Source organism: Volvox carteri, assembly GCF_000143455.1.
Source record: "Volvox carteri f. nagariensis unplaced genomic scaffold VOLCAscaffold_79, whole genome shotgun sequence".
NCBI lineage: Eukaryota > Viridiplantae > Chlorophyta > Chlorophyceae > Chlamydomonadales > Volvocaceae > Volvox > Volvox carteri.
In genome coordinates, this window is record NW_003307622.1 from 169435 (window position 1) to 194210 (window position 24776).

The window sequence follows — 24776 nt, forward strand, 5'->3', positions numbered from 1 at the left end:
TCACTGACGTGTTCGCACCTGTAAGCACCGGAATGGCACATCATAGCCGTGTAGGGTGGGAAGAGCGCACATTGCAACAAGCACACCTACCTGTAAGGTGTCGTCTATGTCTAGTTTAGGCGCGCACGTGTACGGCACAGTACACTCACGTACGGTAGGCCGACCGCCAGGCAGCAGCTGTAGCGCCCTGTCCAGCCACATGGCCGCCGCCGCCGTTTGACCGCATGAAATATATATTATATAAGTATATATATAATATATGTAGATACTTAAATTTGGTATGTATGTATGACTTAGATTACACTGTGGGCCGCGAGAGCCGGGGGCCGAAGCCGAAACACAGCGCAAGGGTCGGGAGCACACAGCACAAGTCGGTTAGTCTTGTGTGCTCCCGACCCCGACCCCGACTCAGACTGCCAACACACCACGCAGCCACTGCACAGCCCTTCCATCCTGGGATGGCGCTGCAGTGAATACACCATTTGGTATTATGTATGTATGTATGTATGTATGTATGTATGTATGTATGTATGTATGTATGTATGTATGTATGTATGTATGTATGTATGTATGTATGTATGTATGTATCATGCATAATGGATGACACAGTAGTTCAGACTCCAGCAGGAGAGACCTATCACATATATTTTATTTTCGTCCGTTTTTCGACGTCCCCTCTCCGCTCTTTCCCTGACCACGGCTGCTGATCCTGCAAAGACAATGTCTGGTAAAAATCACCCACCACTCACTACTCCAAGACTACCTCCTCACCCCTACCACTACCTCTACCACTACCCCTACCACTACCTCTACCACCACTACCGCCACCCAAACCAGAACACACACCGTCCACATTGATGGCGCATACACTCCAGTCTTTGCCAACGAAACTGCCCCGTGTTTGGGTTAGCACGGACGCATGCTACTCTTCGCTACGCACACACACACACTCTCTCTCTACCGCAACACACGTACAGACATAATTGACGCGCTCCTATGTCCTGGAATTACCATAGCAACTGATTCTTTGAACACCGCCAAGGCCCCCCATGTACCCCCATATCCAACAACCCCAAGCCCGCAGGTATATACACATGTTATATAATATGACTTAGATTACACTGTGGGCTGCGAGAGCCGGGGGCCGAAGCCGAAACACAGCGCAAGGGTCGGGAGCACACAGCACAAGTCGGTTAGTCTTGTGTGCTCCCGACCCCGACTCAGACTGCCAACATTCTACGCAGCCACTCCGCAGCCCCTCCATCCGGGGGTGGCGCTGCATATATATATATACACACCCAAAAAGTCAACAAGCCAACTATGACCACATGTCGCCAGCCCTGCACCTCAGATAATTACATGAATGTAACAGACACATACATACATACATACATACATCCTGCTTCAAACCCAGAAAGTGCCAAACAAAGAGAGAGCGTGAGAGAGGGAAAAGCAGGGGAAAGCAGTAATCCGCACGATACCCCAACAAAGTAATAAAAGGCTGAATAATTGTCTGGGACGCGCACAACCGACCGGCCGAGACCGACCGTCTAATTGTCATGGATTAACAAAACAACAGCATGGTGGAACAAATCCATTTGCCCATGGATACGTCTGTTTGTCTGTCTGTCTGTCGGACTCTCCGCTGGCGTCTAAAAACGTGACGCCTCGAGAGCACACACCCCGGTCTGTTCACACACCCCGGTCTGTTCACACCCCCCCGGTCTGTTCACACAACCCCGGTCTGCAACCGTCTGAGAAGAGCTTTGGGCTCCGTTAATAATTCCACCCACTCAATCAAAACTCGGGCGACACCAAAAGGTCCACGAGGGCGGACAGGTAATGCACGTCGAAGCCGATTCGCTCCAGCAAAGCGACTAGCCGGGGGTGAGGACGCAGACCGCCGTCAGCTCGCAGTAGCCGTGGCGGCCGTGGCGCCGCCGCCGACACCACTACAGTAGTACCGTCACTGCTACTGCTACTGCAATTGCTACTGTTGCAAGTGCCGTTGGTGGTGGCGGTGGCGGTGGTGCTGCTGCAAATGCTGTCGCCTTCAGTTGCGTGTGATTGTGATCGCGGGCGTGATCGCGCAGCAGCACCGGTACGATCACCACCACCGGCAGCAGCAGCAGCAGTAGCAGCAGCAACAGTTGCAGCAGCACCGGCGGACGTACCTTCACAGAGGCTGAACCGCAGGGCAGGAATGTGGTGCAGCGCCAGAGCGTGAAGTAGCGCCAGAGCCAGCAGCCGCCACTGCGGCTGCTTGAAGCTGGGGACGGGGCCAGACAGCCTGTGGTGGTAGTAAAGGGCGTGGGAGGGTGAGACGACGAACCACTGACGAGTGAGAGGGGGCATGGGGACACGGAGGGAGAGGCGGAGTTGGCGAGTGTGTATGTATGTGTGTATGTGTGGTGGAAGGGGGAAGGGCGATGCTAAGGGTGAGCGGGTGGCGCCAACCGCCGCCTGCTCACAAACGCCAGCAGGAGAGTGGTTTTGTGGGAGACAAAGAAGGGGGGCGGTTTGCAGCATGCGCCATACACACATGCACCATACACACATGCACCATACACACATGCACCATACACACATGCACCATACACACATGCACCATACACGCATATACACATACAGATGTACAAGTGCACGCACCTGAACGACGCCACCAGCGCCGTCATCTTGCGGTCTAGGTCGGATTGCGGCACCCCTACCGCCAGCTGGCTGCAGCAGTCCCGTACCGGCCCCGTCAGCAGCTGCAACAGCGCCCCCCGGGCCTGCAGGGCCCACGGAGCCGCCATCCCCCCGGGGCCCTCCTCGGAGTACGCGTCGTCCTCCAGTGCAGGACCTACGCGCGCGTGTGTGTACGTGTGTATGTGTACGTGTATGTGGGCGGGGAGGGGGGAGGCAAGGGGGGAATCACGTGCATGCTGGAAAGGAAAGGGTTCACTGCCGGGAATGTCCACAAAACGGCAGCTGCTGATGATGGCCCCCGGGGGCGCCACCGTTGGATGGATACCTCCTCCGGAATAATAAAATAATACGAGGGGAAGGCGCGTGGGAGTAAGGGCGGGCGGTCCCCGAGGGAAGGAGGTAGGTAGGGAGAGCGTAATCGCCTCCAGACGGGCGAAGGGGCAAACGGGTGGCGCAAAGTGGTGCGAAGGTCCGCCGAATGTGCGACTTGGGTTTGATCTGCTGTCCCAGGGTTGCGTTTGGGGCGAAGGGGGAGAGGCTCAGAAGAGCACTTGCCACGCAGCACAGTGCAAATAGACCAATAGAGGTTGGTACAGGTAAGTAGAGGTAGGCGCACGGTGCAGGACGGAGGGTGCGCGGTGCAGGACGGAGGGTGCGCGGTGCAGGACGAAGGGTGCTAGCGGCCGGGCATATCGAAGGGCTTGCAAGAATGAATGTGGAAGCATGAACATAGGCACTGTGCACAAACCCCAAGGCACCAAACCCTAAGAATAAAACCAAACCTATTATAAATAAAGCCCTATCATAAAAAAAACCTTCTCGACGCTTACCAGGGTTTTGCAAAGGCCCTAGGCCGATGCCCACCACGAACGCCACCGTACGACTGTTGACCCAACCCACAAGCGCCGTCTGAACTTGATTGTACGGCGACAAGACCGCATGGTAGTGTTGTGTCGTACGGTGAAAGTACGGCAGCATGGATCTGCGAAAGGGATGATGAAAGGACTGTGGGTTACGAAGGACGGGGCTGGGATAGGGGGGGGGCCGGGCCCAGCCGCGTATCCGAAAGTACTTTTAGGGGACGCAAGACTCGTGAAAATGAAGGAATACACATACGCATGCACCCACATACCTCCCTACCTCCCTACCCAAATACCTAGGTACACAAAGCTCATAAGCTCACTAGGGGTTGCAACTACAAACGCTTACTCGATGTCCAACGACGCACCACTTCCAGCCTTGAAAATTTATCAATTCCGCATTAACCTCTTTTTCTCGCCTCCCCATCCCCTACCCCATCCCGTCCCCCATCCCAGAGAATCGCCTGACAGCTCCTCCTCTTCCTCTCCTTTCTTTCTCCTCTTTCGAAAACAGGAACCCCCCCCCACGCACTCACGCACTTGTAATTGTAGTCTTCAGCGGAGTCAGACGCACTGGAGCCCGCACCGTCTTCGCCATCACCATCATTCTCCGACAGGGAGTCCAGGTCGTCACGGAGCATCCAAGGCTCCAAGGGTATGGGCGCATCAGCATCAGCGTCAACATCCGCGTCAACATCAGCATCCGCATCAGGATCAGGATCACCAACACTTCCTTCCACGGCGGCCGCGGCGATGGCAACAATGGCAGTGCCGGCAGCAGCAGCGGCTGCACCGCGGCCAATACCGTCACCACCATCACCATCGCCACCGCTGACGGCCGCAGCAACATCGCCGCCATCGGCAGCAGCTCCGACGCCCTCCCATAGAGCAGGCTGGGAAGGCGGCTGCACCGCAGACGCAGCCGAAGGTGGCTGCAGCAACCCGGACACCTGACCAGGCGCCTCGCCGGCGCTCCTCATTGCGCCAGCTGCAGCTGCAACTCTTGCAGCGATGGCGGCTGATCCCGGCCCGGCGTCCGCTGGTGCTGCTGCCGCTACTGCTGCATCGCTTTGTTGTTGTTGCTCCTGTCGTTGCTGTTGATGTTGCTGTTGTTGTTGTTGGTGGTGGTGGTGGTTATAGTGGAGGCTATCAGGACAACAGCAAGGTTGCGGCTCGGCCTGCTCTTGACGCTGTTGCTCCTGTTGTTGCTGACATGGTGATCGCTTCAGATGGTGGGTGCTATGAAAGTCGCTGGGGGAAGAGCTGTCGGCAGCGGCGCCGCCGCCGCCGCCGGCGGCCTCTCGCACTTCACCTGCTGTGGGGCTGGTGGGCGCCGCCGCCGCCGGCGGCATGTTCAGAGTGCCAACAACACGCGCCTCCCGCTGCTGTTGCTGCCGCTTCGTCTTCCACAAGCTGCTACTGCCTCCACGATTGGCGTTGGCTCCCTGCCCCGCCGCTGCCTCCACCATTCCCGCCGCCCCGCCACCGCGGCGCGTCCGTACAACTCCATGCGGCACCGTACCATCTCCCTTGGTGCTTCGGCTCCCGCCCCCGCTCCTCTTCCTTGTCTGCAGCACCTCCTCCTCCTCCTCCTCCTGCTCCGCCTCCTCCTCTCTCCTTCCTTTCCCTCCCTCCCGCTCCTCCTCCTCCTCGGCCTCCCTCTCCTCCTCCTCATCCGCGCCTGCCAACGTCCCCGCATACAAATCATCCGCCAACTCATCGGCATCACGGTCATCATGTACGAACCGCTCATGGTACAGCTCCTCGTCCTCCGCCTCCTCCTCCTCATCGTTGTACTGCTCGTCCTCCTCGGGGGAGTACGGCTGACTCTCCGGGGGAATGGGCACGCCGGCGCCGGAAGCCCGTTTACCGCTACGGACATGAATCACGTGGACCTTGGGGCCCCCGCCAGCACCGGCAGTGCTGCCGCCGCCGCCGCCGCCGCCGCCAGACTGCGGCGGCTCCGCCCACGGAGCCCAGGGGTCAGTGAGCGTGAGACCCGGGTTTCGGAGCGCCTTGCTCGCGTTGGGAGCCGTAAACGTGCTTGCGGCGACAGTGCGCGCGGAGGATTGAGGAGGAGGAGGAGGGTGTGAGGCTGCTGCGTTGATGTCGTCGATACCGGGCTCGCCGACGACGTCCGGCGGCCGTGCCGCTGCCGCTGCTGGTTCCGCCTCCGCCTCCGCTGCCCCCGCTCCCTTGCGCTTCATCGCCGTTGCCGTGGCCGTGGCAGGTACTCCTGCTGTTGACAGCGGCGCCACGTCCTCCTCCTCCTCCCCCAACTCTGCTGCTGTTTTAGCTGAAACCACCACCGCAGCCGGCCGCGCCGCCACTTCGATCACCCCAGGTGCCCCTGTCTGCACCGCCCCTCGGCCCCCCGCTGCCGCTGCCGCTGCTGCCACTGTCAATCCGCCCTGCTGCGGCGCAATCTGCGCAAAACGTTCCCGCGGCCCACCCGCACCTGGTCGTACGCCCTCTAGGGCTTCCGGCGCCTGTGCCTGTGCCTGCCCTGTGCCCGGTTCCTGGCCCCCCTCCTCCTTCCCGTGCCCCTGCGCAGGTGCCGGGCGATGGCCAGGTGACGCCACGTCCAGGAACACCACTTTGCGGCGCTGCTGAGATACGTTGGGCAGGAAGCGCCGTAACCCCTTCGCAGTGGTACCAGCAGCAGCAGTAGCAGCAGCAGCAGCATGGGCAGATGCAGCAGCGTGGGGGGCCCGGCCGAAAGGGGCTACGGTGGCTGTTGGAGCGGCAGCGGTCTGGTCCTGGTGCTGGTCCTGGCCCGGGCGGTTCTCCTGGCTTGGAGAGGCCCCTGGCATTGCCGCATGGGTACTCTCCGCAACCGACCCAACCGACCCGTTTTCGCTACCAGCACTCGCACCAGCACCGGCACCAGCACTCGCACCAGCACCGGCACCAGCGCCGCCGCCATCACCACTACCTGCCGGTGCTGCTGGTTCAGATGGCCGGATATGTACGGCAGGGGGCGTGTACGGAACTAGCCGGGGCTCACTGGAGCTCGCTGCCGTCATCGCCACTGCTGTCTCCCTCGCTGGAACTGATTGGAGCTGCGCCCCGGCGGCGGCGGCAGCGAAAGGGGAGTCGGAGGGCGCCGGGGCTGAGGAGGCGTGTCGGTTGGCAGTGGTTGTGGCGGTTGCGGCGCCGTTGTTGCTGTTGTCGTTATCCGCGGTGGTGCTACTGGTGGTGGCGGCGGCGGCTGCCTGGTGAGGGTGCGACGGCGGCGGCTTTACCGCAGGAGCATGAGGGTGAGGGCGTTGGGCGGCTCCGCTGCCTGCACCACGTCTTCTCCTCCCGACGCCGGTGCCCCCGGCCGAAGGGGGGAACCACAGCCGCATGGCGCGAGGTGGCGTGACTGCGGCTGCAGCGGCAGTAGCATCAGCGCTCCCTGGAGTGTGCTCCTCTGCAGCGCAGTAGTAGCGGAGGTGATAAGGATGTGGAGGTGGGGTGGAAAGGTGGTTAGATGGGTAGTGAGGAAACAGCAAAAAAGGTTGCGTAATGAAAATGCATGGCGCAAGGGTTTTCGGGAGGAGGGGCAGCACGGGGCGCTTCGGGAGGAGTACGACAACACGCAGGTGCGGGTGCGGGTGCCCCCGCCAGCCCCTCACCCGTCCGCAGCCCACTCGTCCGTCTCGCCTCCGCTGCTGCCTCCGCCTCCACCTCCGTCGCCACTGCTTCCAACACCTCCGCCGCCTCCACAAAACGAAGAGTCCCGTGGGACCCCGCCGCCGGGCCCCGTTGACACCGGGGCGCACGAGGTCGCGGCCGCTGTGGCCGCCCCGGGCCCCCGCTGCTACTGCTGCCGCCAGTGCCGCCGCCACCGTCACCTCCGCCACCGTCCACCACCTCCTCCTCCAACTCCTCCTCCTCGTCTTCCTCTTCCATGTCGAAGAGCAGTAGGGGTTGTTCTACGATGGCGCTCACCATGGATGACGGTTGCGGTGGTTGTGCTGTTGCTTGTGGTTGTTGTTGTGATGATGATGGTGGCGCTGCCGGCTGTGATAGTTGCTGTTGTTGTTGTTGTTGTTGTTGTTGTTCTGGGGATGGTTCATGTTGTGCTGACGTTGCTGGTGACAGTGCTTGTGAGGGTGACGGTGACGATGATGACGGTGCCGGTAGTTCTGGTGCTGGTGAAGGCGATGGCGCTTGTGATTGTCCTGCTGCTGCTGCTGCTGATGATGATGATGTTGGTGGTTGTAGAGCAGATGGCGATTCTAATGATGCTGGTGCTGGTGCAGATGACGCCCTCAATTTGCTTCTAGTTGACGAGGACGCGGTGCGACGGGAGGGGTCCGCGGACATACGGTACACGATCTGCATGTGTGCGCGGCGACAGGAAAAAAAGTTGGTCGTAGTTACGGGGCGCGTGTATATGCGTGTTTTTGTATATGTGTGTGTTTTAATCATATGAACCGTGGGCAGAAACTGCCCTGTGTGTTTTCGTGTTTGTGTGTTCATTCCAGGTTTCCTTGCATATGGTCTTCCTTCCCCCCCATACACACACACACACACACCTTGGGCCCAAACGTGACCCGCTTCCGCTCCCGATCCGCTTCCGCTGCGGGCGCTGGGTCCGTCTCCGCCGCTGTGGTGGCGCCTGCCTCCCCTTCTCTGCCGCCACCCTTCACCTTTAGGGAGCTGTGCTTCCGCAAACTGGATTTGAGAGCACCCGCGGGGGATGGCGGGGGGGCTGGTGGGGCCGCACCGCCGGAGGGCGACTCCACAGGTGCTGACGGCACCGGCTGCGGCTGCGGCGGCTGTGAAGACGTTTTCCTCGGCTTCCCGGCGGACCTGGGCACATAGCCTTCGACCGCTTCATGTATGTTGCCGCCAGCGATGGAAGCGGCGGCGGCGGTAGCGGCGCCGCTTGAGGCCTGTTCCGCCGCCAGTTTGTCCAGCTGCCTTCCCCCCGCTACCGCCGCCGCCGCCGCTGCCGTCGGGTCGCGTTCCCGTACCTCCGCCATCATCGTCGCAACACCACCGCCCTGCGCCGCCACGTCCTCCAGGCCCGGCCTGCGCGGCAAAAGAAACACGCGTAGAAAAAGGTTTCCAACGGGGACCAAATAAGTAATTAACATTTCCCTTTCTTCTACACAAACTCCCCCCCTCATCCTTCTCCACCCTGACCCACAGCACCAACCATCCCCTCCTCTCCCCTAACTCTTCTCGCCTACTCTCCTCCTTCCCCCTAAATCATTCTCCGTTTCCCTCCCCCACCCAAACCTTTGTTAACCCCCTCACCGCCTCGCCTTCACGCTTACAACACGTCTGGAGGTTCGTGTGCCACCTTTCCGTAACCCAGCCCAATTCATTGCCCCCAATTACGTCAGAAGTTCATTTCCGTGCCGTGTTTCTTGCAGACAATTCCCCTCCAATTTCTCTACCCCCCATCTCCGCCCCATCGGCCCTCTCACCTTCTGGGTGCATGGCTAACCGCCAGCATCTCCCGCACCCCCGGCTGCAACCGCTCCAGGGGGTTATTACCCAACTGCCGTGCGTACGACTCGATTACCAGCTCGCAGGCAGCACTGCAGAAGTGCGATGGAGGCGGCGGCTCAACGAAGCCCGCCGCGGGTTCCCAGCGCCGCCGTGGCGGTGGTTGGGCGATGCAGTGGGTGGCTCCACACAGCGGATTGCCGCACCGTCCTAAGTGAGGCGAGGCGAGGTGAAGTAAGGTGATGGGGGACTTATGTGATGATGATAATGATGATGATGATAATGATGATGATAATGATCATGCACAGGTCAAGGAAACATCAGCCGCCGCCGTAGGTAAGGGGGTTCCCGGCGGTGTGTCGGGTCGTTATGGAGGTGTGGAGTAGGAGGATGGAGTAAGGCAGGGTAGTAGGTGGGAGGGTGACTAGGGTGACAAGGAAATAACACGCAACCACCGGGCCAGGGGTTGGGAGTGCGGCGGGGATGGGGGTGAAGTGAAAACGGGGCCAAAGCGAAATCCCAACCACAGCGAAATCACGAAAGGCGATAGACAGCCCAAACGACCCGTTGATCGGCTTCCTTGCGAAGGTGGAGTGGAGGTGGAGTGGGACATCCCGGGCGGCCTCTGGGGCCCCCAGTCTTCCAATCCACCCACGCGCACCCACCCACCCACACCCACACACCCATGTCCGTAACCACCACATCCGCACCCGCACCCGGACCCACCCGCCAGCGCTCGCTCTTCCGCCACCTGTTGCAGCTCCTCCCCGCTCATAGCGGCTACCAGGTAGGACAGGTGGTCGGGGTCACGAGCGCCGCAATCCAGAAGCAACAACATGGCAGTGAACACCGCACGACGACGCCGAGCCTCGAAGTCATCCAGGAAGTCTGAAGCCGATGACGGCAACAGCTCCGCATCGCCCTCGTCAGCATCGTTAGCAGCTGCGGCGGCGGCGGTTGCAGTGACATCGCTCCTGCTGCCGCCGGATTCCCTGGCGCCGCGGCTCTTGGAGGCGGGTACTGTGGTGGGACGGGTTGTTTCAGCGCCGCTGGTGGAGGAAGCTGTGCCAGCGCTAGTGTCGCTTTTGGACATGGAGCTGGGGTCCGCGGGAGGGGCGTTGGGGGACGCCGGGGCGTGGCCGCCTGAGGTGGCTGTGGTGCGGGGTGTGGTGTTGCAAGCCGGATGTACGCAAGCTGATACTGTCGCTGGCGACAACTGATTAGCATCCCGTATTACTGGAGTTGTAGCTATTGTTCTGGAGGATTCAGTGGTGCTGGGAGTCACATTAGGATCTCGTTCAGGCCCGGCCACGGCCGATGCATCGCTGGAAGATTCCGCCGCGTCGCTGATGTGGCCAGCGTTTGCTGAAACGTTTGCCTGTGAAGCATGTGACTGATCGTTCTCCGGCTTTGTGCTAACTTCTGTGTTCGTGCAGCCAACGTTCGTTGCATCCGCCGGCACGAGCGTTTCGTTTTGGTCCTCATCATAACTCAAAATTGGAAGGAAAATATCAGTCATGGTGAAACTCTTATAACAGCACGGATTCAACTCGTTTCCCCAAAGGAGCTTGAGAAGCAATCAATTTACATTTGTTGTGGCCCGTAGGCCTACAGTGAACAAAGATTAAGTCTCATGCCAGCACACAGGTAATCATCAAAACATAACTGTATACCACTTGAAGTAAAGCATCTATCTTTTGTTCTTGCAACAAATGTGTACAACGTGGATTGCATGCTGTGCTCTCTGCGGCGGGAAGCCCTACGCATGAACAGTCAGCTGCAATTCAGTTGTGTCAAACTTTAAGTATACAGACACTAGGACCCAGGCGGGAACGCTGGAACTATGTCAAAAAATATGGCCGATGCTATACCTGACGCTTTAGCATTACTAGCCTCCGGCTTTGAACGTGATGGCTGCCCGATACAGGCAATCCATTGCCTCCAGGCCCTTGCCAATAGGCAGTTACCATCAGACTTTGAGGCCAAGGCACGGTTGCACTTGGGTCGGTTGCTGCTTGAGCACACTTACAACTTTAAGGAGGCCTTGTGTCATCTTCTACGCGCGGTATGATCCATGCATGCCCATCTGCTGCGTCCGGACTCGACAGCGCCCTGATAATGGTCCTGACCCGGCTGTCACGCACCTGCGCAAATGACACCAACCTCAGCAAATCTTGGCTAGGAGCTTAATTGGTAACTATTGCTTGAAGTTAGAAATTCAGGATCAACTTGGGACATGTTATCAGTACTTAAAGGAGGAGGCTATGGAGTTGCAGGTCGGTAGCTTGCACACCGTTAGCGGCCACGATGCCACCCCAGCAGAGTTCACACCGACACATTGCGCCATACGCATGAGGCAAAACATGAAAGAAAAAGCTATTTTCATAAGTCTGCATGTCCTTCCAGCCCGCCGGGGATGGGACAGGACTAGAACCCTGGGCCGCTTCGTGTCCATCCACGCCCGCGCCTAATACCCCATACATCCCACCTGCCCCCTTCCCTCCGCGAAACTTCGACACTTGGTTTTTTGACCTTGCAAATAACCAAGGCACTTGTTGCATTCCTTTATGCGTGAATTACGCGCCGGGGAGCTGGCGTTTTGGGCGTCGGTAGTTGACTATTTTCTTCTTGCTGCACATGTGTCCCCCTCCATCCCCCCCATCCCCCGATGCATCTGGGTCTTATACTTTCCGCGGGGGCTACTCCTCTGCCTTAAACAAGCCACTTGCCTGCTTTGGGGCCCGAGGGGGGCAACCAACCAGAGCTTTCCGCCCTCCCCGGGGGGCCCCCCCTCTGCGTTCTGTTGTGCCTAATGGTCCACCAGCTGACCCAAATGGCCGTACGGCCACCACGAAACACACACAAACACACACAGTCTTTCACATTCCATACAAGTATACACTTCCACTCGACAGGCGTATACGGCGATTTCGGACCTGCTTCCCAAATCTAACCGGAGCTCCAGCGACTGGTATGCAACCACAGAACTGCGGGAGGAGAGGGAGGGAGGAGAAAGGGGAAATGCTTAAGCGGCGCTGAGGCGCGTGTGTTTGTGTGTGTGGATGGATGGATGGATGGGTGGGTGGGTGGATGGATGGATGGGTGGGTGGATGGATGGATGGGTGGATGGATGGGTGGGATGGGTGGATGGATGGGTGGGTGGGTGGGTGGATGGATGGGTTTGTGGATGGGTTTGTGGGGAGAGAAGAGAGCATTGGTGCTGGGGTGCGATCTCTAAGCGATTTGGGTCAGTCAGGTCATGGATTACAGCGCACATCACGACTTGCATTTGCCCATCATAAGCCCCATGGTCCGGTCCGGTCTGGGGTCCGAGCTGGGCTGAGCTGGGCTGAGCTGTGGTGGGGTGGGGTGGAGAAAGACGTCGAGGCTGCTGCCGTGTGTGGCGCTATTGTGTCTTATGGCATCTTCCTACGCTGTTTTATGCTGTGCTGTGCCGCATTAACAAGTATGCTGCGCTGTGAGTTCAGTTAACCGCCCCCCAACCCCGTTCCGCTGCACCCGCTTCGCGGCCGCCGCCAAACAGGCCGGTCGTGTGCGCGTGGATGTGTCGTCTTGCCCAGCGTGCCGCGGCTGTCCACGCGCGGTGTGGTCGGGGGGAAGAGGCGGTTCTGGCGGCTCGGGAGGGGCTGGCGGTCGCGGAGGCGAACGTGCTCCAGGAACAAAAGGTAAAAAGCCGCGTCGTGTGTTTTGTGGGAGACTGGGGCTTAGGAGGACAGGGAAGGGGGTTGGTAGAGGGGGGAAAAGAGAGAGAGAGTGAGAAGGGTGGGGAGGGGGAGAGGAATACGTCCTGGGGGAAAGAGATGCGGTAAAGCCGAGAGATGGGAGTCCTCCGGTCCCTTAATCCCGCTGAAACACACCTCCCGTCGTTGCGGGAATCCCCCTCCTTTCCCAAATCCTGCCTACCCGCCCGGGGCCCCCCCCTTCGTTGCATAACCTGAAATGTCGTACCTGGGAGAGCTTTGATGGTAACATTGGGGGTGGCAGTAGCTGCAGGGCACCACTCTGTAGACCTGCACTTGGTACCTTGCACGACGTCTGTTTTTATTCATGGCCCTTCACTTCCTCTTCCCCCCGGCCACCAGCAGCTTCACTCGTTCGTGGTTCGTCTTTCCCCCCCGGCCACCACTCCGGGGCCCGGGGGTTTCCCTTTTCGGCCGACAGGTCATCTTCCTGCTCATCTTGCTGCAGCTAGCGTTGGGTCGCTGGGACCATGCAGCAGTTGACTCAGCGCTGAACTCCCTTCGGACTGCCCTCACGGATACGGCGACAGCGGCGGCGGCGGCGGTGGGGAGGGGTACCGGCGCGACAGGTAGTGGTGGTGGTGGTGGTCTGGATCCGTATTGGCATCCGCACGTGCTGCTGCACGTGAGCCTGTTGCAGGTAGGTGAAGAGCGACAAGGGGGAGAGGGTTTGGCGCCGGAGGGATTGGGCAGGCGGGGGCCGGGCAGGGGCGGGAGGGCCAGTTCGGCGTCGAAAGCGCCAAACTGGGATGAGGTCATCTGGCCAACGCGTGTGTGTATTTCTCCCACGGTTTCTGATGCGCCTCCGCCTCCGTCTTCTCGATGCCTGCCTGCCTGCTGTGGCATGTCGTCAGAAGCCCTAACCTTACACTGCTCGGTGCCGGGCAGTGCTCGACAGTGCCGGGCAGTGCGGGGCAGTGTGGGGCAGTGCCTGCCCGGCATCCGACAGACAGACAGACAGACCCAATTGGGAAAATTTTCCGGTTCGCCCCCCCGTGCCGTCGGCTTCTCTCATTGTATTCCTCTCTTTCCCTTTTTTTTCTCAGGTACTGTATTTGCTACGTCTGGGAAAGGTTACGGAGGTGGTCAAAGCCGAACCGCAGGGGGCTCCAAAGCAGCAACAGCAATCGGCACCGGCAACAGCCGCCGCCGCCGTGGCCCCTCCCGACCCTGACGGGCCCGATATGCCGCCGCCGCCCGTGCTGGAACGACTTGAGGCCCTGCTGCAGCAAATCAAACAACAACAACAACAGCAGGGTCAAGGGCAGTGGCAGCAAGGTGGGTCGGGGGTTGTCCGTTGTGGTTGTGCGAAGAAAGAACGGAGACTGCGGGCGACTGCAGGTTCAAAACTTGTGAAGGGTTAAGGTGGGGGTTGGCGGGTAGCGGGTGGCGGGTGTTTCCGCATCCCCTTGTGGGTTGCGGCATGCCGTCAAGGGCAAGATGAAAATCTGCACTCTGTGCTAGATGGGCGAGAGCCCGCCGCGAAGGTGGGTACATGTGGGGGACCTGAGGGGAACCTGGGTTGATGGTGATGGTGGTGGAGAGAAAGGGGTAGCGGGCTAGCGGCTGTGTGCTTTGCATGTTGCGCATGGCAAGCGCGCATGGACCGTTGCATGGACCGCGCGCCAGCAAGAGCCCTTGTGGGGGGGGGTGTTGCCCGAATGTGCGAAGAAGATTGTTGTGATATGTGATATGATGGGTCCTTTTCCGATGGGTTCCGCAATGAGTTCCAGCCGGCCGGGTTGCCTGTCCTCATTCGGCCTTCCTGTCGGTGTACCTTGTGTCAAATCGGTGTCTCGCGTCTGCGTCTCACCCCACTCACAGGGCTTCTTCCGTCCCGTACCTTTGACGGAAGTGAGGGAAGTTGGCATAAAGGCTTTATTGTATACCATACAACGTATATTGCCGTATGAAATGAAGCGCCCCGAACCCACCCAGCCTGCTTCGGCCTTCGATTTGCGCTTCGGACACACACACACACACACACACACACACACACACACACACGCGCGCGCGCGCGCGTCTCGTCACTCGGCCCAGCAGCGGTCGTTGAAGCCTTTGTTGTTCACTTGTGCAGGAGCCTCTCACATGATTCACCGCTGCCATGTTTTCCACTGCCACTGCACTTCCCCAAATTCCTTTCCTCCCTATTCCCCTTCACTCGCTCGTGGTTCGTCTTTTGGACTCCCCCTTCCCCCTTCCCCCGCGTCAGCGACCCTCTCGCCGTTCCCAGGGTTTCAATGCAAGGTGTGGGTAACTCATACCCAATTGCGTCGATTGATTTGGACGCATACGATCCTATACGGCGCCTTGGTCGTGTCTTGGGCACTTGACTTTGAAGAATCGTTAGCTGGCTTCTTACTTTTTGCTAACGCTAATGCTAAACCCCTTCCCCCCGACAGGCGCTAACCGACTGCCGTACATCCTGCCTGGCCTTCCCAGCCTGGAGCCGCTGGTGTGTTTGGTGTGCGCCACTGCCCTACGTGCCGGCAGCACACGGCCGCGCCTGGTGGAGGCATACTTGCAACGAGGTGGGGTGTAAAGAGGTATAAAGAGAGGGAAAGAGAGGGAAAGAGAGGGAAAGAGAGGGAAAGAGAGGGAAAGAGAGGGAAAGAGAGGGAAAGAGAGGTGTAAAGAGAGGGAAAGAGAGGGAAAGAGAGGGAAAGAGAGGGGAAGGGGGAAGGGGGAAGGGGGAGATTTGGATGCAGGCGCGTCGTAGGGGAGGAGGGAGATGGCAGGTGGTGTGTGTGTGGGGGGGTAAGTAATAGCGTCACAGTGTTGAGGGGGGGAGGGGAGGGCGGGGCGGAAGGGGAGAATGATGTGCGGAATTCGGACCAGAGGACCACCTTTCCACGGAGGGACAGAAGGGGGCCCCCAATGGACAGAAACGAATTGCGAGTGCTCTATTTTATATCTTGTCTTTTCTGGGAGGTTGTTTGGAGTGGGGGATGTGAAGTATGTCCGGTATGTGACATGTGTGGACCGTATCCGCCTCCTCCCTGACCTCCCCCCAGTATTTCCCCGGCAGCTGTTTGCCAGTCGGTGCTCTGAATGTCGGCAGCTGCTTCCGGGACCTCTGCGCCACCACAACCACCATCATGATCAGTATCATCATCAACAGCAGCAGCAGTAGCACACACACACACACTCTCTCTCACACACACAGACAGACAGAGACCCACTTGTCTTATCCGTTATCTCTGGCCGCCGGTAGGTCTGGCCTGCACCTCCCAGCTGTTGCTGGCTGCGGGAATCGATCCCCTGACCCCCAGCGGCGGGGGCGAAGGTGGCGGTATGGATGTCGAGGAGGCTGGCCTGCCCCATCAGATCGTCGACCATGCCAGGACGGGTTTGCAGCTGCATGCACTGGTGCTGCAGTGTAAGATTCAAGTGGAGTTGGCGAAGGTAAGGGGGGTGGGGGTTGTCCGGGGAGGGAGGCGGGAGGGGGGCGAGAGAGGGGGGTAGGGGGAGCAAGGCGGTGCCCCTAAGGAAATCCCCTAGGGGTCGCACCCACCGGGAGCTTGCACTTCCGCAAGTTATGTTTTGGGCGACGGTAGTGGTTTTCTTACGCAAGGTGTTCTCCCGCCAAAAACCCCCGCCCCACCAAAACTCCCTTTTCCCCTTCCAGGCCGAGCTCCGTGCCGCCCGGGATGACTTGCTGTGTTGTCAGCAGCTCCACGAGCGGTTCCCCTCCCTGCTCCGGGGTCTCCTACCCGGGGCGCATCTGGTCACCGGGCAGTACTGTGTGGCCACGGGGGAGCTGCCGGTGGCTGTGGCGCATTTCGAGGTGTGTATGTATGTATGTAAATATGTATGCATGTATGTATGTATGTATGTATGTAAATATGTATGCATGTGTGTATGTATGTATGTTCGGGGGGAGGAAAAAAGGGAAGGGAAGGGAGTTATATGCAAGACATAGTGGGTTGTTGAAGTGAGGGAGTCGGAAAGAGCATAAGGGATGGCCTCCCCTTGCCCCCCTTACCCTCCCTTGACTCCGACTTACAATCACGACCGCTCCCGCGCAGTTCGCCCGGCGCAACGCACCCAGTCGGCCTGCAGCCGCCCTGGCTGCCGTACTGGAGGCCGAAGTACATTTGTCCGTACGGCCCAATACACACCCCCAAGCCCAGCAACATCAGGCGGCCGGGGCCGGGGGGGATGTGGGAAGTGCTTTGGCGGCCCTGGGGCCTTTTTACGCTGCAGCGCAGGAAGGGTGCGTGAGTGTGTGGTGGGGGTGTGGCTGCGGGTGGTGGGGGTGGTGAGGGTGGTGAGGGGGGGGAGAAATGGCTACCGGATTTTGCACACGTGAACGCCAACGGGCTGTGGGGGATGTGCATGTGCCATGTGCATGTGTATGTGTGTGCGTGTTTGCATAGGCCAACCGCATTGCAGGGTTGGTCGAGGTATGGTACGTGTGCGTGCGTGTGTGTTTTGGGGGGATGGGAGAGTAGCTGGTGCCCTGCCTTGAGGTGTGTTTGTGTGTGGGGATTGGTCGTGGAGGAGGACTCAGGATCATCTGCCGTCCGGCATTGTCATCCGGGGGGTTCCCCGGGCGCTACGGGGGTACGACACTTTGACACGAACACACCGAGGTTACGTCCCGCCATTCCCTTTTTTCCCTTACCTTCCCCCCCTCCCCCCTCCCCCCCACACACGTACGTACGTACGGCACACGTGCCACGAACCTCCAGGACCACTAACCCCACGTCTGTCAGCGCCAGCGGTAAGCTTGCTGGCAGTGCCATGGCGGCGGCGGCGGCGGCAGTGGCTGGCGGCGGAGGCGGTGTCGGTGGCGGTCCGGATGTTGGCGGTCTGGGTAACCTGGAGGAAGCTGCTTGCATGCTGGCGAGTGCTTCATGTCTGGAGCAGCAGGGGGAGCTGGCCGCAGCGAATCAACTGGTGAGGGCGTGTGTGTGGGGGGTGGGGGGTGGGTGGGTGCGTGGGGGGGGGGATGGGTATGTGTGCGAATGTGTGTGTGTGTAGATGGGTATGTGTGTGTATGAGCGTGTGTGTGTGGATGTGTATGTATGTGTGCTTGTGTATGAGGGGGCCCTTGGGCATTCTTCTCATAAGGGATAACAGTCTAACACGCGCTTAGAGTTCCTATTTATTGGCTGGTTCTGCTGCTGCTGCTGCTGTGGTGGTGGTGGTGGTGCTGCTGCTGCTACAGCTTTCCCGGGCTCTCAAGTTGGCGTTCAAGCGGCTGGGGCACACGCAGCTCACCTGCGCCATCCTCAACCAGCTGGCGCCCATCATCATGAGCCAACAGCCGGGACAGCCCGACACACACTCCGCCTCGGAGGCAGCCAAGTCAGCTGTCACGCTCAGCCAGCAAGCGGGTGGGTGATGAGGGGGTGGTGGGGGCCCCCCGGGGAAAGGGGAGGGGTAGAGGAGCGTGCGCGAACTCGTTGGGCTTTTTCGGTCTTTGTTAATGCACTGCCGTACAGACTTACTCTTACTGTTTGTCTGTAACCCCCTCCCCGCCTCACTTCCCCTCCCTCGCTTCACTCGTTTGTGGTTCGTCTTTCCCCGCCTCCTTGGTTTTCCCCCCCCCCCGCCCAGGGTTTTAACCTCCCCCCGTGTTACTTCCTTCCCTGACTTCCCTTACAAACCCGAGTACCCTCACGCCCCTCGCCCCTCGCCCCCAGTTTCTGTTTTCGCCCTACCCTACCCTCCCTTGGACGGCCCTCCCTCCCCGCCGTCAATCGCCTGTAGTTCGTCTTACCCTTCCCCCTATCCTTTCTTGTTCCCCGGTCCCCCCCCGTCTGCCGTGTGTTTCTCGTTATTTCTCTTTCCTTCTCTTCCCTTCTCTTTTTTCTCTCTTTCTTTCTCTTAGAACGCCCCACCTACCTAAAATGTCGGCCTTTTTGTCGGCCTGCCTTTCTTTTGACTTATGCAGCATCTAGTCGCACCCAGTTCCTAACCCTTTCCCCCTAACACTCCTAACCGACCGCACACGACATACGACCGACCGACATACCGACCGATCCACAGGGGACTTGTGGGCTGAGGCTCAGGGCAAGCAGCTGCTGGCGGCCATCGCGCGCGTCCGGGGTGAACCGGACCGCGCGGCGGCGGAGGCCGCGTCGGCGGCTCGGCGGCTGCACCGCATCGCCGCGGCGGCTGCGGAGGCCCTGTCGGACAGCGGCCGACACGGCTACGCGGCGGGTTGGGGCTTGACGGCGGTTTCGGAGTGAGTGAGTGAGTGAGTGAGTGAGTGAGCTCCAGCGGGGTATGATGCGAGCCGGGGAGCCGGGGAGTGTGCTCCTGTTGCTGGCAAGAGGACAAGGGGGGGATATGGGGGGGGGGGGAAAGACGAACCACGAACGAGTGAAGCTGCTGCTTCCAGGGGAAGAGTGGATATGGGGGGATGTGGACGGGTCGGGAGGAGGAGGAAGATGGTGGTGTTAAGCTGCTGTGGCAAACTGAGCCGAGCCAGGTGGTGGTGGTGTCGAACGCCGGGAGCTGTGGGATCTGTGGGAAATGTGAATTTACCTGGGTAGCTGTGGGCGGCGTCTCGGAGTATTGAGTTAAGGCCTGGCGCTCCCTCACCCGGTGATGGCGGTTTATTGGTGGTGGGTGGGGTGTGGGTAGATGGTCCTCTGTTATGGGTTGGGTTGGGTAGGGTAGGGTAGGGTAGGGTAGGGTAGTTCTGTTACCGAGCGTTGCGGTGTTGTACACTCACATCTGTACAGCAGTAGTAGCAGCATCAGCAGGGGTGTGAGAGGCAGGGCTGTATGTTGTGTTTTAGGGGTTTAACTGCAAAGGTCGGTTTCGGGGCTTGCGCGTTTTTTGTTTGTCCCATTCAACCGTCCGTGTAGCAAAGTGCAGGGAAAGAACCTGGTAGACGGTAGATTTAGAAAGTTGAAAACGCAGCAGTTACACTGGGTTGTTCTCGGGACGACAACGTCCAACGTGTGGACGAGAGCCAAAAAGAGCCAAAGAGCCAAAGAGATGCACCTATTGGAGTGACTCACGGCTGCCGTGTATTTGTGCAAATGAAGACTGCGGGGGGGCTTAACATCATACGCGTACGTCTTCTTGCTGTATCCATCTACTGTAACTGTGGCGCCACTGATTGCGCATCTGCCCCAGACACAAGGTCCATAGATGCATTAACAATTACAAGCGCTCCAGGAGTGGCATTGCGTCGAATGGAAAGCGCAGTTACAGCATCTCGCGGTGGCATCGTTTCGGCTTCCTGTGCGGTGATCCTCGCGTGCCATTCCCATTTATATTTCCCTTATATTGGATTGATGATCATTACTATTATACTAATTTAATGATACTACGAGCTTCTACCTGTTTCGTAGGGAGCTTGAGACGTGCTGACATCTCGGAAGTGTGGATAAGCTGAAAGCTTGTCTAGAAGAATAGCTCATCCGCGAGTTAATAATAACGGATCGGCCAAGTAGATCCGCAACATTTTCCCCTAGGTAAGGAAAACAAAAGTGGCCTAGGTAGGGATTACCAGAGCTGCTCGTCCGCGAAGCACTCGTGAGCAGAACGTTTCTAGCTCTGCATAGACATCACACATTCAGATATAAATGTGTTTATAGGCCTGGCTCATTTGGATGTTCTGAATACTGATTTCCGCAAGGAAGGTTTCCGCCCGAGGATAAGGCCTTTCAACGTTGGAGCATGCAACTCTAAGAACATTTGCAATGGAGCTATTATTGTGTTTAAAATCTGGCCCTCACATTGTTGGCTCAAATTGGCCCTGAAATTTTAAGGCCGAGTGGCTCGACATGTACATGATTATATGGCCTATCTGCACATCGAGGCCACGACCCTGTTACCAGTTTCTGCACCGTTAGGTGTCATGACCCAAACGCGCCTCTCCTGAGAGCATTCAAAATGCCTGTTCGCCCGTCCACCGCTAAGGACAGCCCTAACGCCGCACTGCGCGATGTCCTCCTAAAGTTTTTCGCCGATGGACCGCACCTCGCCGCGCTGCGCTACCGCATCTGCACCAATGCCATCAAAATACCGCTGCAAGCCATCGTGCGGGGCGGCCCGCTGCAGGCTCCGCCATCTCTCCCCAAGGAAGCCGACCTGCACGCCATCGTCAGCGCCCAGGTCCACGACCACCTCTTTGTCCAAACCCTTGTTGACCAGCTCCCCTGGGATGATAGCAAACGTGCGGCAGAGTTTGTCACACTGCTGTGCTCAGACCTCGAGGATTTAGATTCCCGCGTCCGTGCCGCCGCCTTCAACAGCAGAAAGCTCGGCGGCATGCCCTCTATGACACAAGTCCGCAGGGAGCCCTCCGCCGACCTGTCGGCAGCCCTCAGCAAGGCCATTGCCGTACAGCGGGCGGGCGACGCCGGCCGCGCCGTCTCCGGGGGTCTCACCGTGCCGTCGTCCTCCACATGCCTGGTGGTGCTGCTGGTGGACACTGCAGCACTCCGCTCCGCAGAGCTCCGACCCTGGAGTGCCCCCACCGGCTCAACTTCGATTGTAACGCATACATCATCATCAGCAGCAACAGCAGGAACAGGAGCAGGAGCAGGGGTAGGGGCAGCAGCAGCAGCAGCAGGAGGAGGCGGCGGCGGCAGCAGCACCATGAGCTACACGCACCGATTCGTGCTTCTGGTGGATGGCAGCGGTGTGGGACTCTACCAGGCATGGGGCCCCGCAGACGGTAGTGGCGGCAGTAGCAGCAGCTACAACTGCAACCCCTCCAGCGGTCGCAGCAGTAGCACCAGCATTAGCAGCAATGGCGGCAGTGCTGGGGTAGACAGCAGCAGCAGTTACACACTACACGACTGGTTACAGAGCCGGCAGCAGCAGCAGCAGCAGCAGCAGCAGCGTGCATCATCACCAACCGCAGCGCCCTCCGCCGTTATGTCGTACGAGGAGGCAGCTGCCTTTGCTCGTACATTGCATGAGTTTTGCGAACGATTGACCTGGGATGAAACCGCGAATCGATTGTACCGCCAGCTCTTCGGAGTGGACCTGGCCGCGAGGGTGGCAGCTCAGGCGGAAAAGGAGGGTGCAGGAGGAGGAGGAGGAGGGGTGATCTCACTGCCAGGACGTATTCGGAGCTGGGTGCGCATTCTTGAAGTGCCGTACGTTACGGCAGCGCGTATACGAACCAATGCGAGGCTCTTCATGTAGGAATGTACTGATGGACGGACATACTTGTACGGATGAACAGACAGACAGGGAGACGGACGGACAGACAGGCGGTAGGGGTTGAGGTCTGAGAAGGAGTGGGAGGAGTGGGAGAAAAGAGGTAAGGAAAGCCCAACTAAGTTCCCGGATGCGGTGCGGTAATGGTGGTGGTAATGGTGGTGATTGTGGTGGTGGCGGTGCTAAGGGTCTGTGGTGTCGCATGTCGGTCGCACGGTATCCGCCGTAACCTGAAATTCATTCATTTGTTCGTTTGTTTCGAATATACGTTGCTTTCTACGTTGCAAATACGGGCCAGCCACGGACAACTACAGCCCGGGTGTGCGCGGGGAAGAGGAGAAATAACCCCCACCCCGCCAACCACAGGAACCGGGTTTATCAGGGTTGGAAAAACTTGCGATGCGACGATGGAATATGGTTGTGGTTGCGGTAATGGTGGTGAATGTGAGAGAAAGGCTCTCCAAACAGCTTGGTCTTGGGGAAGCGTGTGCGTGTGCGTTTATGTGTGTTTTGTTTTAGCGGTTAGGGTCGGTTGGGGATTTCCTAATGTGGCTTTCTTTCCATAGCCCAAGTCCTTAAAAGCCCCCTGCCCACCTGCCAGCTGAGGCAGTATGTGTTACGAACTAAACCCTGTTAAGTGACACACGTACAGACAGACATATGCCCCACAGGGCTGTGGGGCATCATCACACACACACACACACATTCACTTCTGGACCTATGACGGCGTGTCTCCAAGAGGTGAGGCTGTCACACGTGGACGACATCATCACCACTGCGCCGCCAGCGCGGTGGCTGCACACCGAAGATGTGGGAATCTCCAGTTCCCACGCAGACGTTCTTACACACGTCCATGCTCAGGGACCCACAGGACAACATACATGCTCACAGAACATGTACCCATACACACAAGTACGAGTCCCTCATTGTCGCGGTCTTGCCAGCCGAACACACACACACACATATATATATATTGTACTCTTTACAGTGAAGGAATGGATTGGGGATTTGCAAGAAGAAGGGGTAAGAGCAAATGGACCTGGGGTTTGTTACGGCAGGCGACAGCGAAAGCAGCCGTACAGTACGGCACCCATATCAGCAGTAGCACCATCAGCATGTAAATGGTGACATTGATAACCTTTTGGCAATGACGATGTCGATCGCCAGTACCCCTACCCCTGCCCCTACCCTTACTACCCCTGCCACTAAACCCGCAACAATGTATCTGTGTGTGTGTCTGTGTGTGTTACGTGGTCTTGGGTTGCGTTCCCCGTACCTGCAAACCGCCCAATACGAGCCGTGGCCTCAAGGGCTGCCAGATCGCCTAAAAGCACCATCCTACCTCGCACAATGTATCTGATACGCGCGCTCCTACCCCCCCCCCCCCGTCAACCCCCCAGACCCCGCCCGCGGCCTCTGCCACTATGTTGAGTTCAAATTACTCTGCGCCAGCCTACTCCAAACTCCTTAAACGCTCGTCAGTGCATCTCTCCAGTCTAATCAAGGTGTCGTACAGCACCATATCGTGCTCGCTCAGCACCCGCATCATTGCAGGGGCCCGATGTGCGCAGAACTGGCGGGGCGGCACGGCGGCCGGGCAAGTGGGGTGTGCCACCCCCCAAAACGCGAATGCGGCCGCGCAGGAGGGGGCCAAAGACAAAAAAGGACGACGCAATAGGGAACAGCACACCGGCAGATATGATGCAGAGCAGCAACCGGCCGATGGCGATGGTGGGTCCAATCGTTGGGTGAACACATCGCAGTGCTTGCGCGCCCTAAGCGCGGGGCGCACATGTCTTCTGCGCCGTACAATGCAGCTCACTCGTTGTCGTACATCCCAACAGCAAGGTCATGTCAAATAGTTTGCTGCAAGCAGCATAAGCTGGATGGTGATGATGATGATGGAGATGAAGATGAGAATGCGAAGTGAACGACAAAGGAAGCGCAGTCAGTCAGGCCGCACGACCAAGTCAAAACGCAAGGCGCTGAAATGTTGAGTTCAAATATTGGTTATTCCCTAACACAACCAAAACTGCTTTGCCCCAGAAAAAAATTACTGGTTCCTGTCCCGATTTGGCCAGGAATCTAAAATTAGATTCACTCGTCTCCCGTACACACTCGGCCTTACTTGTACATTTGCAGTACTGCAAAAAAGGAATGCACTCCGACATCGCCGGTGCGCGCAGGCTGAAAGGGCATAGGCTCCGTTTCTCGTTGGGATGCCACGATGATTACAAAGAGGGCCGAGCGACTTAAGCCAGCTAACAACCTACAAGATGTAACAATGATGACATAACAAACTAAACAACAACAACGACTTAAATAGTTATCCAGAGCCTAGGCGGCGCCGGAAGGTCGTACATTATCCGTATCTCAAATGATCGTCCACGAGTAAAGTTAACGACTTAACAACTAACAAGAAAACCTAACATGCCCCCCTGCTTAGCTCAAGCATCGGCCTCGATGCGACCAAAGTACAAACTATGCTAAGTCGTGCGCCGCTCCGATTCCCTGAACGAAATCGGTACCAGGCTAACGAGGGGAAGGCAAAAGGGAACCGGAGTCAAGGCAAAACCTTCCCCGCACTGGATACCGGCCTAAATAAGGCGCACGACACCTATACTTGCCGGTCTGAGGAACCGGTATATATCCCAACGAACGTGTCCAAAACATCCACAAAGAGTACGCAAACCAAAAGCCTAAGGCACGGAAAGCAAACTCGGTGGATGACAAAAGAACGCAAGAGAACGCGAAAATACACAACATGCAACACGCAATACCCCGAAAAAAACAGAAGTCAAGACACGACACGCGCAAAACTGAGGCGAAATAACCCAAACTGAAACACACAGGACACGAGTCACACACAACACACATCCTA

The 24776-nt window shown here is 58.4% G+C and overlaps 3 protein-coding genes across 3 annotated transcripts in view; 2 read left to right on the forward strand and 1 right to left on the reverse strand.

Annotated features, from left to right (window-relative positions):
- Positions 1–10515, reverse strand: VOLCADRAFT_98911 (uncharacterized protein; the record flags this gene model as incomplete). The annotated part of the gene is made up of 13 exons (XM_002957767.1): positions 1–18; positions 91–187; positions 2192–2290; positions 2650–2842; positions 3519–3670; positions 4089–4195; positions 4856–6094; positions 6424–6492; positions 6794–6963; positions 7169–7874; positions 8075–8573; positions 8975–9206; positions 9723–10515. The coding sequence occupies 13 exons, from the start codon at positions 10513–10515 to the stop codon at positions 1–3; spliced, it is 4374 nt and encodes a 1457-aa protein (XP_002957813.1).
- A 336-nt stretch (positions 10516–10851) lies between these two features.
- On the forward strand, positions 10852–18957 carry VOLCADRAFT_98912 (uncharacterized protein; the record flags this gene model as incomplete). Its single annotated transcript, XM_002957742.1, has 14 exons — positions 10852–11061; positions 11912–11967; positions 12541–12682; positions 13179–13397; positions 13804–14035; positions 14192–14244; positions 14582–14611; positions 15160–15288; positions 15992–16162; positions 16386–16544; positions 16786–16973; positions 17452–17659; positions 17931–18099; positions 18755–18957. The coding sequence occupies 14 exons, from the start codon at positions 10852–10854 to the stop codon at positions 18955–18957; spliced, it is 2169 nt and encodes a 722-aa protein (XP_002957788.1).
- Positions 18958–20617: 1660 nt separating this feature from the next.
- Positions 20618–24776, forward strand: part of VOLCADRAFT_107809 (uncharacterized protein) — a gene marked incomplete at its 5' end in the record, with an annotated part of 4733 nt that continues 574 nt past the window's right edge. The window contains 4 exons of the mRNA XM_002957743.1: positions 20618–21274; positions 23296–23372; positions 23539–23626; positions 24038–24776. Of these exons, the coding sequence (XP_002957789.1) occupies positions 20618–21274; positions 23296–23372; positions 23539–23626; positions 24038–24151 (936 nt within the window). The 3' untranslated portion in view covers positions 24152–24776. The remainder of the gene's footprint in view (positions 21275–23295; positions 23373–23538; positions 23627–24037) is intronic.